Source organism: Oncorhynchus clarkii, chromosome 3 (assembly GCF_045791955.1).
Source record: "Oncorhynchus clarkii lewisi isolate Uvic-CL-2024 chromosome 3, UVic_Ocla_1.0, whole genome shotgun sequence".
Lineage (NCBI taxonomy): Eukaryota > Metazoa > Chordata > Actinopteri > Salmoniformes > Salmonidae > Oncorhynchus > Oncorhynchus clarkii.
The window spans coordinates 31,556,466-31,569,569 of NC_092149.1; the positions used below are offsets into that span (position 1 = coordinate 31,556,466).

The following is a 13,104-nucleotide window of genomic DNA, read 5'->3' on the forward strand; positions in this document are numbered from 1 at the left end:
ACATGTAATGTGATTGAACTGATTGATGTTGGGTAAATAGATGATAAAATGCAGAATAGTGTCAAATGCCTGTAAACAAGCTTGGGGGGAACAAATATTTCACATACAGTATTTAAATCAGGCAAAGTGACAAGACAACATTTTCTTGTGGTGAACGCCTCTCACATGACATGTAACAACACCCTGAGTGCATCGAACATGAAACAACAAAACGAATGTAACAGCACAACAAAATAGATAAGCAACTATCTTTTGCCGGTGCCTTTTCATTTTAAACACCAGTGCTGAAACCAGTGCTTTCTAAAAGCCAATTTGTGCTTGATCTGAAAATGTGGTGGGAGGCTTCATATGGAGGGTGTGACACCATTGCGGAACCCCTGAGGCATGCAGAGACCAAATTCGAGCTCCATACCGCATTGCTGTGTGCCTCCCACATTTTGTAACAATGCAGAGGGTGCCATATAGCTCCGCATTGACATGATTGGCTGACAGTAGGTGGTGGTGGGAGGTCCTGTATAAACACAAACTCACTTCCTTGACAACTTCCTTCACAACAAGCTCTGCTCAACAGATCTGTGCTGCTGCACAAAGAGCAAGAAGTATGAATGCCCTGAGTTCTGCAGAGCCGTATCACTGTAAATACGGCACGGACAAGGCAGACTCTGACCACGAATTGCCTTTAAAAGTCAATTTATGCTTTATCTGGAAATATGGTCGGAGGCGCTATATGGACGGTATGACGCAAATGTGGAGCCCCTGGAAGTATGCAGAGGCCAAATGTAGCTCCATACTGTATAGCCGTAAACCTCCACAGTTTGGAGGGCTCCATATAGCTCCGCATTGACATGATTGGTGGACGCTAGGAGTGGGCGGGAGGGGCAGGATGTCCAGAAAAAACACAAACTCACTTCTTTGACAACTTCCTTCACAACAGCTATGCAAGAAGTATACAGTGCATTCGGAAAGTATTCAGACCCCTTGACTTTCTTGTGACATTACAGCCTTATTCTAATATGGATTCAATTGTTATTTTTTCCCCCGATCCATCTACAGACATTACGCCATAATGACAAAGCAAAAAGAGGTTTTTAGAAACGTTTGTGTGTATTAATGTGTATTAATGTATTAAACATAAGAATCTGAAATATCACATTTACATACAGTTGAAGTTGGAAGTTTACATACACTTCTGTTGGAGTCATTAAAACTAGTTTTTCAACCACTCCACAAATTTCTTGTTAACAAACTATAGTCGGTTAGGAAATCTACTTTGTGCATGAAACAAGTAATTTTTTCAAAAATAGTTTATAGACAGATTATTTCACTGTATCACAATTCCAGTGGGTCAGAAGTTTACACCACTAAATTGACTGTGCCTTTAAAAAGCTTGGGACATTCCAGAAAATGATGTCATGGCTTTTGAAGCTTCCGATAGGCTGATTGACATCATTTGAGTCAATTGGAGGTGTACCTGTGAATGTATTTCAAGGCCTTCCTTCAAACTCAGTGCCTCTTTGCTTGACATCATGGGAAAATAAAAGATGTCAGCCAAGACCTCAGAGAAAAATTGTAGACCTCCACAAGTCTAGTTCATCCTTGGTAGCAATTTCCAAATGCCTGCAGGTACCACGTCCATCTGTACAAACAATACACCATGGACCCAAGCAGCCGTCATACCACTCAGGAAGTTCTGTCCCCTAGAGATGAACGTACTTTGGAGCAAAGGACCTTGTGAAGATGCTGGAGGAAACAGGTACAAAAGTATCTATATCCACAGTAAAATGAGTCCTATATCGACATAACCTGAAAGGCCGCTCAGCAAGGAAGAAGCCACTGCTCCAAACCCGCCATAAAAAAAACATATTACGGTTTGCAACTGCACATGGGGACAAAGATCGTACTTTTTGGAGAAATGTCCTCTGGTCTAGATTTTTGAAATAAAAATATATGACCATTGTTATGTTTGGAGGGAAAAGGGGGAGGCTTGCAAGCCGAAGAACACCATCCCAACCATGAAGCACGGGGGTGGCAGCGTTATGTTGTGGTGGTGCTTTGCTGCGGGAGGGACTGGTGCACTTCACAAAATAGATGGCGTCATGAGGCAAAAAATTATGTGGTTATATTGAAGCAACATCTCAAGCCATCAGTCAGGAAGTTAAAGCTTGGTCGCAAATGGGTCCTTCCAAGTGAACAATGACCCCAAGCATACTTCCAAAGTTGTGGCAAAATGGCTTAAGGACAACAAAAGCAAGGTATTGGATTGGCCATCACAAAGCCCTGACTTCAAAATTTGTGGGCAGAACTGAAAAAGCATGTGCAAGCAAGGAGGCCTACACCCAACTTATTGTGGGAAGCTTGTGGAAGGCTAACCGAAAGGTTTGACCCAAGTTAAACAATTTAAAGGCAATGCTACAACCTACTAATTGAGTGTATGGAAACTTCTGACCCACTGGGAATGTGATGAAATAAATAAAAGCTGAAATAAATAATTCTCTCTGCTATTATTCTGACATTTCACATTCTTCAAATAAAGTGGTGATCATATCTGACCTAAGACAGGGCATTTTTACTAGGATTAAGTGTCAGAAATTGTGAAAAACTGAGTTTAAATGTATTTGGCTAAGGTGAATGTAAACTTCCGACTTCAACTGTAAGTATTCTGACCCTATACTCACTACTTTGTTGAAGCACCTTTGACCTTACAGCCTCAAGTCTTCTTGGGTATGACTCTACAAGCTTGGCACACCTATATTTAGGGAGTTTCTTCCATTCTTCTCTGCAGATCCTCTCAAGCTCTGTCAGGTTGGATGGGAGCATCACTGCACAGCTATTATCAGGTCTCACCAGAGATTTTCAAGGACATTTAGAGACTTGTCCCGAAGCCACGCCTGCGTTGTCTTGGCTGTGTGCTTAGGGTTGTTGTCCTGTTGGAAGGTGAACCTTCGCCACAGTCTGAGGTACTGAGCTCTCATGGAGCAGGTTTTCATCAAGGATCTCTGTACTCTCTCCGTTCATCTTTCCCTCGATTATGACTAGTTTCCCAGTCCCTGCCACTGAAAAACATCCCCACAGCATGATGCTGCCACCACCATGCTTTACCGTTGGGATAGTGTCAGGTTTCCTCCAGAAGTGGCACTTAACTTTCAGGCCAAAGAGTTAATTCTTGGTTTCATCAGACCAGAGAATGTTGTTTCTGATGGTGTGAGAGTCCTTTAGGTTCCTTTTAGCAAACTCCAAGCTGGCAGGTCTTGTGCCTTTTACTGAGGAGTGGCTTCCATCTGGACATTTTACCATAAAGGCCTGATTGGTGGAGTGCTGCAGAGATGGTTGTCCTTCTGGAAGGTTCTCCTATCTCCACAGAGGAACTCTGGAGCTCTGTCAGAGTGACCATCGAGTTCTTGGTCACCTCCCCGACCAAGGCCCTCCTCCCCCGTTTTGGCTGGGCTACCAGCTCTAGGAAGAGGTTTTGGTTGTTCCAAACTTCTTTGATTTAAGAATGACAGAGGCCATTGTGTTCCTGGGGACCTTCAATGCTGCAGAAATGTTTTGGTACCCTTCCCCAGATCTGTACCTCGACATAATCTTGTATCAGAGCTCTACGGACAATTCCTTCAACCTCATGGCTTGGTTTTTGCTCTGACAAGCACTGTCTACTGTGGGAAGTTATATAGACAGGTGTGTGCCTTTCCAAATCATGTCTGATCAATTTAATTTACCACATGTGGACTCCAATGAAGTTGTAGAAACATCTCATGAACGATCAATGGAAACAGGATGCACCTGAGCTCAATTTCGAGTCTCATAGCAAAGGGTCTGAATACCTAAGTAAACAAGGTATTTCTGTTTTAATTTTTTTTACATTTGCAAACATTTCTAAAAAACAGTTTTGGCTTCGTTATTTTTTATTTAATACATTTTTGAGTACGGCTTTAACGTAACTAAATGTGGAAAGAGTCAAGGGGTCTGAATAATTTCTGAATGCACTTTAAATGCCCTGACTTCTGCAGAGGCCATATCGCAGTAGATGCCAGATTGACCATGCAAAGCCTTTTAAGGCACTGAACCAAAACAGTAGCTGCGCCTAGGCAATGTAGAAAACGGCGCACCTGGCCTCCACAATCCCTCGACTTCATTCAAATTGAGATGGTTTGGAATGAGTCGGACCACAGAGCTAAGCCAAAAGCAGCTCAGTTATATGTGGGAACTCCTTCAAAACTGTTGGGAAAGCATTCCAGGTGAAGCTGGTTGAGAGAATGCCAAGAGTGTGCAAAGCTATCATAAAGGCAAAGGGTAGCTATTTGAAGAATCTCAAATATAAAATATATTTTGATTTGTTTAACACTTTTTTCGTTACTACATGATTCCACATGTGTTATTTCATGGTTTTGATGTCTTCACTATTATTCTACATGATAGAAAATAGTAAAACATTAACAAAAACTCTGTAATGAGTAGGTGTTCTAAAACTTTTGACCAGTAGTGTATGTTTTTGTACCCCTTTAAACTAGAAAGTATCATGATTCATTGGGTATTTTGATATTTTCAGTGATTAGTAATGTACACTCCTGTGGTCTCAAGATGAATGGTTTTGCCCACTTGAAAGTTTTGCAATTGAAATACAAAAAAAAAAAAAAAGAGAAATGATTTGACCTCTACTTTTCCAAACCACATCTTTGTCAGTCTTTCCCCATGGTGAAAAAACAGAAACGTTGCAAAAGTAAAATTACACTTCCTTAAAAAACATTACAAAACACCTTCCAAACTTGCCTCATTGTACAACAAGTACATAATTGTATTGAAAATGTACAACCACCAGGCACATACAGTACCAGCTGACACAGGGCTGTAAAATAAAGCATTTACCAACACTATTAAGAGGCGTTGTGGCGCGGATTGAATCTCGGCCTGATTCGGATACTGCAGTTGCAACTATTGGCAAGTTAAATGGTTAAAAACATATTTGTGTGATGTACAGTAGTACTGTAAACAATGGAGAGGTGGCGTGAGGATAACTGTTAATAAAGTAATGGAGAACTATAATTGGAGGGGGTATTTCTACCTTACTGTTTAGGAGATGTGTTGAGAAAACAGATTTTCGACCCAAAAATGTTCTTCCTTTATTTTAGCTTGGAATCGAAGAAAGATGGCTTTTCTGTAGATGGGATGAACTTGGGTATTTAGACTATCAGTGGCCACCACTGGATGGAAGACGTTTAAGGATTTAGTCATCGGGCCATCAGACATTTAGAACATCTAAAGACAAGGAATATCCAGCTAACTTAGACATGTTGCAAAGAAAATATACCACAATAAATGTCCATGTTGAGGCCTTAGTCATGTTTTAATCTGCACATACTTTTTTTCTAATAGCAGCAACACATACTGTACTTTAGGGATTATAGTTCAAATGTAATTACTTGGGAGAAGTAAAACCCCACCTATATAAATATAGTAAGGTTGGTGGCACTTAAACAAAGTCTTAAAATGTGAAAAGAAACTTAACTGAGGCCGACAGAGTGTTGTAAAAGCCTTGGTCAAACTCAGTGAGGCTAACTATCAGATCTTAAAGTAAAACACATCATGAGCTGAAGACCAAGGCATAATTTTATTACCTTCTTTTAGCTAGGCAAGTCAGTTAAGAACAAATTCTTATTTACAATGACGGCCTACCGGGGAACAGTGCCATGTTCAGGGGCAGAACCTTGTCAGCTCGGGGATTTGATCCAGCAACCTTTTGGTTACTGCCCCAACACTCTAACCACTAGGCTACCTGCCGCCCCAAAACATGTGACATAATGGATTTTACAGTAATGCTGTTTTCACAGGAAATACAGTTAGATCTCTTTATGTACAGCACCGGTCAATTATGTTGATTTATGACTACATGCACATTTGCTGTACAACTACACAAAATGACACTATTACTGGTTTTGAATAAGTTACAAATTATAGTAATACTTCAGAATTTATCTGAATATATAAGCTACGGGATTGTAGTGTTGGTTGATCGGTATGGATTGATGGGTTGGTTGATGGGCTTGGGTTGATTATGGTCTATATACAGTCCAGTATGGCTGGGCAGTGTGCTGTACAGAGGGACTTCCTGGATGCAGCATCAGGTTAGAGGGAGGAGTAACAGACTGGGGACATGAAGTGACAGTTCACACTCATCAGAGACTCACACATGGCTCACAGTCAACAAGAAGAGAGAGCACACAGAGAGAGGTAATGTACTGATTCAGTCTAATTCTTTGCATGGCAAATATGTTTGTTTTTTAAGTGCTTGGAAAAAATGGAGAACTCTGGACGTTACTTATGTAACTAAACCAGTAACTCCTTAGTCTTTGGTAGAAACAATTGGCACTTTGTTTGTTACAATGACTCCCCACGTGACTTAAAACGTAATTACTCTGTTACCATGTAGTTTCAAAATAAGTTCCAGACAATTATGGTAAAATAAAGCATAGCTAGGAGTTTGACATCTCTCCATGCATTAAATTACAGTTGAAAAAAACGAGGTGAGAAGGTTGTGACAATCAGAAACGTGACATGAAACGTTCACGTCAGATGTTATGAATGACTATGTATTCTCCTTACACAGCTGGCAACGGGATGTGTAGATATCATACGAACAAGAAGGCCCGCACACGGTTGATGCTCTCAATTCACTGCTTTACTGACAACATTTCCATCCGAAACGGATCTTCGTCAGGTCAAACAAACTGAGTACTCACTTCCCAAAATACACATTCCATCTTACGCATTATGCACATGACGCGTGTAGGCGTGGAAACAATAAAACATGTTGCACAAGCAATCATAATTCATTTGAGAGGTACATATGGTCATAAAGGATTATATACATACAAATGGATTCAAGTTCAAAATCTTGGCAACAGTAGTAAAAAGATTGTTGAAAACGTTTGGAATACCCGCCCATATGACTATCACGAGCAGGAGGTGAGGTGGCCGTAGGTATAATTCCAGTGACCTATTTCAAAAACAATTAGTGCATCTCTAATAATTTGATATCAATGAGATGGGCAGATATAGTAGTTACAGAATCTAATATATACAGTATGTACAAAGTAACTAGGAGACCAGGAAGCCAAGACAAATCAAAGTGACATTGTCACGATCGTCGTATGAAGCGGACCATGGCGCAGCTTTTATTGAATGACGAAAAAACGCCGTAAACTGAACAAGCTAACAAAACAACAACGTGACTGCTAATGAACCATAGTGCTAACATGCAACTAGACATAGACAATCACCCACAACCCAAAATGACAAAACAGGCTACCTAAATATGGCTCCCAATCAGAGACAACGACTAACACCTGCCTCTGATTGAAAACCATATCAGGCCAAACACAGAAACAGACAAACTAGACATCCAACATAGAATGCCCACTCAGATCACACCCTGACCAAACAAAACATAGAAACATACAAAGCAAACTATGGTCAGGGTGTGACAGACATACAGTATGTAAGAAAGGGTCTGATATCAAACTCTTGGTTCAGACCTTTAGGAAACGTGGTGCACAAACGGTGATTCCAATACAATTCTCTTCTCAATAATAGATTATAAGTACCCCCCCATGAGTCTTAACATGTTCGATACCAATGTATCTCAGAGAGCTAATGTTGTGACGGGCCTCCATGAAATGTGCAGCCACAGGGTTTCTCTGGTCGAGGGTCCTGATATTACTCCTGTGTTCTGCTATTCCTGTTTCAGAGCGCGTCTCGTTTTTCCTGCATAGCATAGACCACAAATACACTTGATCAGGCTTATCACATTTTTTGTGGAACGTGTAATGATGTCCTTAATCTTGATGGCCTTGCCCGTGATTGGGGGATTGAACATTGTGCATTTGTTCGTAAAGTTACACTGGGTACATCGACCACATCTGTAATTACCATCCGGCAGATTGTCTCGGAAGATGCTACGTGGCACCAGTGGAAGATCAGACCGCACCACCATTTGACTGATGTTGGGGGCCCCTCTGAAGACTACCCACGGAGGTTCTTTAACCTTTTTTCCAGTTGTGGATCAGTGCTTAAGATGTGCCAGGGCTTTTTAATGATGTGGTCAAACTGTTTACCAAGTGGGGAGTATTGAAGGAAGCATTTAACACGTTGGTCAGGAGGGCGGGGAGGTTTTGGGCGTGAGGCTGTCATCCTTGGTCATATTTTTATAACGTTCCCTTGCGTCTTGCAGCCATTCCTCTGGGTAACCCTGCTGTCTGAAATGCTAATCCAGACAGTCGGCTCGCTTGTCATAGTCACTCTGTGTACTACAAATCCTGCGTATGCGACTGTATTGGCTGATGGGGAGGCTCTTTTTTAGGGGTCTAAGGTTGGAAGCTGTCTCCGGGTAACAAGGAATTCCTGTCCGTCGGCTTCCTGTTTAGGTCGGTGCTGAAGCCCTCCCCCTCCCTCTTTATCAAAATGTCAAGAAAACTTGTTTCGTGCATCAAGGGTGAGAGTGAATTTCAAATATTCAGTGCTTGTATAACACTATTTATCATGTTATTCTGTGTTATTCTCTTTCTGTGCTCCAGACCTGTGGACACAGACAAGGGGACCAGAGAAAGAGGTGAAAGAGGACAGACCCTGGTGTTGTGGTTGATTCATTGAGGCAGTGGAGACAGGATGTGGGTCCTCATTTTGGCAGCTCTACTCTTCTCTCTGGCAGAGAGAGCAACATGTCGAAGTAGGGTTCCTTTCATCATTAAAGTATTGTTAATATTGTTATTATTGAAATCATTAGTAGATGTATAGATGTGGTAATCGTAGTGGTACAGTATGGTAATTAAAACCCCAAAACATTTTAACCTCAACTGATTCTGTATCATCAAAAATGTAATGAACAAGTGAAGTGCTCACTGTATTACTCATGACTGTATTAATTTCCCTCCATCAGAACTGGCAGCACAACCAACAGCATCATCCTGGACCATCACCTTCAGTCCAGCAGAAATAACAGCAGAGAAGGGACTATGTGCTGTTATTTCATGTACTTTCTCTCACCCTGATAACATCAAGCCTACCGCTGCAGTATGGTTCAAGTGCCCTACAAAGGGCAAATGTGATAAGGATAAAAACATAATGTTCCACTCCAAAAAACCCTCTAAAGCTCAGGAGTGTTATAAACAGAGAGTGTCTCTACTGGAGACTGATCTGACAAAGAAGAACTGTAGTGTGATCATCAACGACATCAGAGAGAATGATGCTGGAGAGTATCAATTCAGACTGCCAAGTTCAGATACATACCCAAAGAAAGTGAACATCACAGTGAGCGGTACTATGACTATTATTACCAGTTACAGTGACAACCTATTATTGTAGTTAATTGTATACAGTACACACTTGCCAAGTTCCCCCTCAGGTCAGGGTTAGGGTTAGGATTAGGGTTAGGGTTGCTGTTTTGTACACAGATGTAAAACTCACTTCTGTATTTGTATTTCCTGCCTCCAGCTCTGACCCAGAAGCCCTCAGTGTTGACTCCTGCTCTGACAGAGGGAGAACCAGCTACTCTGACCTGCACCGCCCCGGGGATGTGCTCTGGAACTCCTCCTAACATCACATGGACATGGAGAGGAACAGGAGACAACATCACTGAGCTCAGAGACAACATCACCATACAGGAGAGAGAGAACCTGACCACTGTGACGACAACCCACTTCTCAACGTTGACCTTCACCCCCTCAGCTAAGCATCACGGCACCAACGTCACATGTCTGGTGACATTCAATGGCCGCATCACCACTAAGAAGACACTGACAATGAATGTGGCACGTAGGTAGTGTACATTATCTGACCTCCCGTTGTGCTGCAACACTTCCATTTCATGAACACGATTTGTACGTACTGTTCTTTGTTTTCTAGATGTGAAGGAACCCAAGATCTCTGGTTGTAACACAGTGAGAGAGGGTGATACCCTGAATCTGACCTGCAGTGATGACAGATACCCACCATCATCATCTAACATCACCTGGAGTAAGAAGGGGACAACAGCTTTGGAACGGAATAACTCTGGACGGGCCACTCTCATCATCTCTAACATGACAAGAGAACATGCTGGGGAGTATGTGTGTACAGCTCAACACCACAGTAGATCTCTGACGGCTTCCACTGTTGTCACTGTGATGTGTGAGTACAAGCAGCACTGTACAGACAGATTGAAAATGGCTTGTGACATGCTGTTACCTTTAAATTGCCTATGGTTTATCTCTCCTCTCATGACCTGTGTGTGTGTGTGTAACTCAGGGAGTTCCCTTACCCTTCATAAGATGGTTAACACTAAAAGAGTACAGTTTTACTACATCAGTGTTGATGTTCTCAGTGATCAGCACCATCAGCCTGCCTGTCAGAAACCACACCAATACCACTATGGAGTGTGTCAGCAGAAATGAAGCGGGCAGAGTGAGAGAGGTGCAAGTCACCCAAATAGAAAAACAAGAAGGTAAAGATACAAGTTAACACACTTTGTTAGAGAGCCACAGCTTCCCAATATCAATGCAACATAGAGGATTTGCACGCTTGGATTGAGAAAAGGTGTGAGCCACTTCTAAAATCCAACGCGTTGTTCTCTTTATAGAGGATGTGTCTAAAGACATCATGGCTTTGCTGTCGGACCTACAACTGATTACTGCATTTGTGGTTGGTGCATCCCTCTCAGCCACCATCTTTTGTATCTTCCTGTGTTTGAAAGGGAAACGTAAAAGGTACATGCATTCTAGTACTGATGTACAGTCGCTATTGACTGAATATGTTATTTTAAAAATCAATTGTAAATTGTCTCACTGATTTATTTATATTTATTATTAATAACATCAGATTTATTGTCAAAAGTACCAATGCCTTGCACCATATTGTAATGGAAGTGCTTGCTAACCCCTCCAAAAATACAGTGATTGAGACATTTCATTTGAACTCTTTTCCTTAGATGCAAAGAGAGGATCCCAAAGGACTCAGACTCCAAAAGCCATTTCATGAACCTGGAGATGGTGGCATGTGAAGACCAACAGGTGCAGTACCAGTTTCTTTCTTTATTCAGCTTTGCCAACATTTAGTTAGCATTGACATGCCAATATGAGTTTACAAGGCAACACAAAAAGGTCTGGCACCACCAAGCTAACAAAATACTCCTAACACAGTGCTTTCTGTCATCTACTGCATAGATGGATGCAGGACAGGCTGTGGGGGGCAAACAGACCCCTCTGCAGGTGGAGCTGAGGGAGGGAGAAGAAAACGGAGGGCCCCAGACCAGTGGAGCCGTAGGGAAATCTACCACAGGGGGTGAACCAAATGAAGTGGACTACGCCAGTATCAACTACTCCCTGCTGAAGAAGAAGACTCCTGAGGAGGCAGAGAAGAAGACCACCACCACAGAGACAGACTACGCCGAAATCAAACGACAGAAGAAGAATGAGGAGGAAGAAGATGGTGGAGAGGGGAGTGGTGTGATGGAAGAGGTGGAATGGGAGGAAGGGGAGGAGACGGTAGGGAAGGAAGAGGAGAAAGAGAACAGTAAGCCATTACGAGAGACAGATGAGGATACAGCCCTTTACTCCAACGTCAAGGCTATTATGGGTGGAGAGTGACACAGCAATGTGGGAAATAGCGCACAGTACTATGGCTTCTAATATACAGCACTGCAGTGTTTTCTCAGATTGAATGTTTAATGATGATAGAGACTTTGTTTAACTGAAACTACTGCAGGAAATAGTTTTGGTAATTCTTTCTTTTTCAGCCTTGTATAATGTAATGTTAGTTTTGTAATGATTCTGTTTTTGTGTCACCATGGAAGGACATGGTGTCTCCTCTGATCCTTCATGTTTTTGTATTTTGATTTAACCCTAACCCTATATATTGAGGCACTACCTTACTTTTGATGTTTGTGTGTCTTTTAGTTGTTTGCTATCTGCTAAGAATTTCTAAATGATGTTTTAACTGTCTTGTAGCATGATGTACTACAGTACCCATAATGCTCTGTATCAATATATGGTTTCATCTTGGTAAAGACGTTCCTAAAGCTAACACTATGGTGTCCCGTCTACTTATTAATACATTAGAGGAGGCTGGTGGTAGGAGCTATAGGAGGACAGGTTCATTGTCATGGCAGGAATGGGACGGCAGGGTAGCCTAGTGGTTAGAGCGTTGGACTGGTAACCGAAAGGTTGCACAGATCAAATCCCCGAGCGGACAATCTGTCGTTCTGCCCCTGAACAAGGCAGTCAACCCACTGTTCCTAGGCTGTCATTGAAAATAAGAATTTGTTTTAACTGACTTGCCTAGTTAACTAAAGATAAAATAAATACTTGAAACTGTAATCAAACATATGAAAACCACATGTATGACTCTATTCCATTCCAGCCATTAAAACAAGCCTGTCCTCCTACAGCTCATCACACCAGCCTCCTCTGTAATACATGGTGTCAGAAGTTGGATGTCTATTTATTATCTCCACAAATTGTATTCGACAGTGATTACACAGATGGTGTGACTGCAGAGAACAGTAGAGGTTTTCTATAGAACTAATCCAGTTCCTTCACCGTGTATTCTATGTTGACATAATCAAAATGTATATGTTCACGATCATTGTAAATAAGAATTTGTTCTTAAAATAAATGTTACATTTAAATGAAATAAAAATGTAAACAATATTAATATGCTACAAACAACCCCTAGATAGAGGCACTCCATTTGACATGACAACCGCAAAGCCACATCATTTACAAGCCCACTTCTAAACCCCATTCTCAGTTTGAGTTTTTATCATAGTACTCATTTATCAGAAAATGAAACTCATTTAAGGTGATCTCAACCATCTGCTGGTGTAAGTGAAAACAGAACAACAGGCTCTGATTGGAAGGCAGATGTTTAAAATTAACCCTGAAACTCTCAGATGTCGGCAGAGGTTTCTCACATGGTTTCCTCTGAACAAAAAAAACACCAAGAGGTGTGTGTGTGTGAGTCACAATAGCAGGAAATGGACACTCCCTTTCACATTGTAAATCTGGCTGTGTTGTGGTGGTGGTTTCTTTTGCACTGTACCTGTCACTGAGCTACCGAACAAACCCACATACAAACACC

General features: G+C 41.7%; 1 protein-coding gene across 3 annotated transcripts; it reads left to right on the forward strand.

Annotated features, from left to right (window-relative positions):
* Nucleotides 1-6,064: 6,064 nt before the first annotated feature.
* Nucleotides 6,065-12,663, forward strand: LOC139393226 (sialic acid-binding Ig-like lectin 8). 3 transcript variants are annotated; one of them, XM_071141688.1, is made up of 10 exons: nt 6,925-6,975; nt 7,934-8,028; nt 8,568-8,719; nt 8,930-9,307; nt 9,484-9,804; nt 9,895-10,158; nt 10,352-10,471; nt 10,607-10,733; nt 10,955-11,036; nt 11,190-12,663. In XM_071141688.1, exons 3-10 carry the CDS (start codon nt 8,659-8,661, stop codon nt 11,610-11,612), a joined length of 1,776 nt encoding a protein of 591 aa, XP_070997789.1. In that variant the 5' UTR covers nt 6,925-6,975; nt 7,934-8,028; nt 8,568-8,658; the 3' UTR covers nt 11,613-12,663. The 3 variants fall into 3 exon arrangements, with proteins under 3 accessions (XP_070997780.1, XP_070997789.1, XP_070997799.1); XM_071141679.1 differs by lacking the exons at nt 6,925-6,975; nt 7,934-8,028 and adding an exon at nt 6,065-6,225; XM_071141698.1 differs by lacking the exon at nt 6,925-6,975 and having other exon boundaries at nt 7,907-8,028.
* Nucleotides 12,664-13,104: the final 441 nt, after the last annotated feature.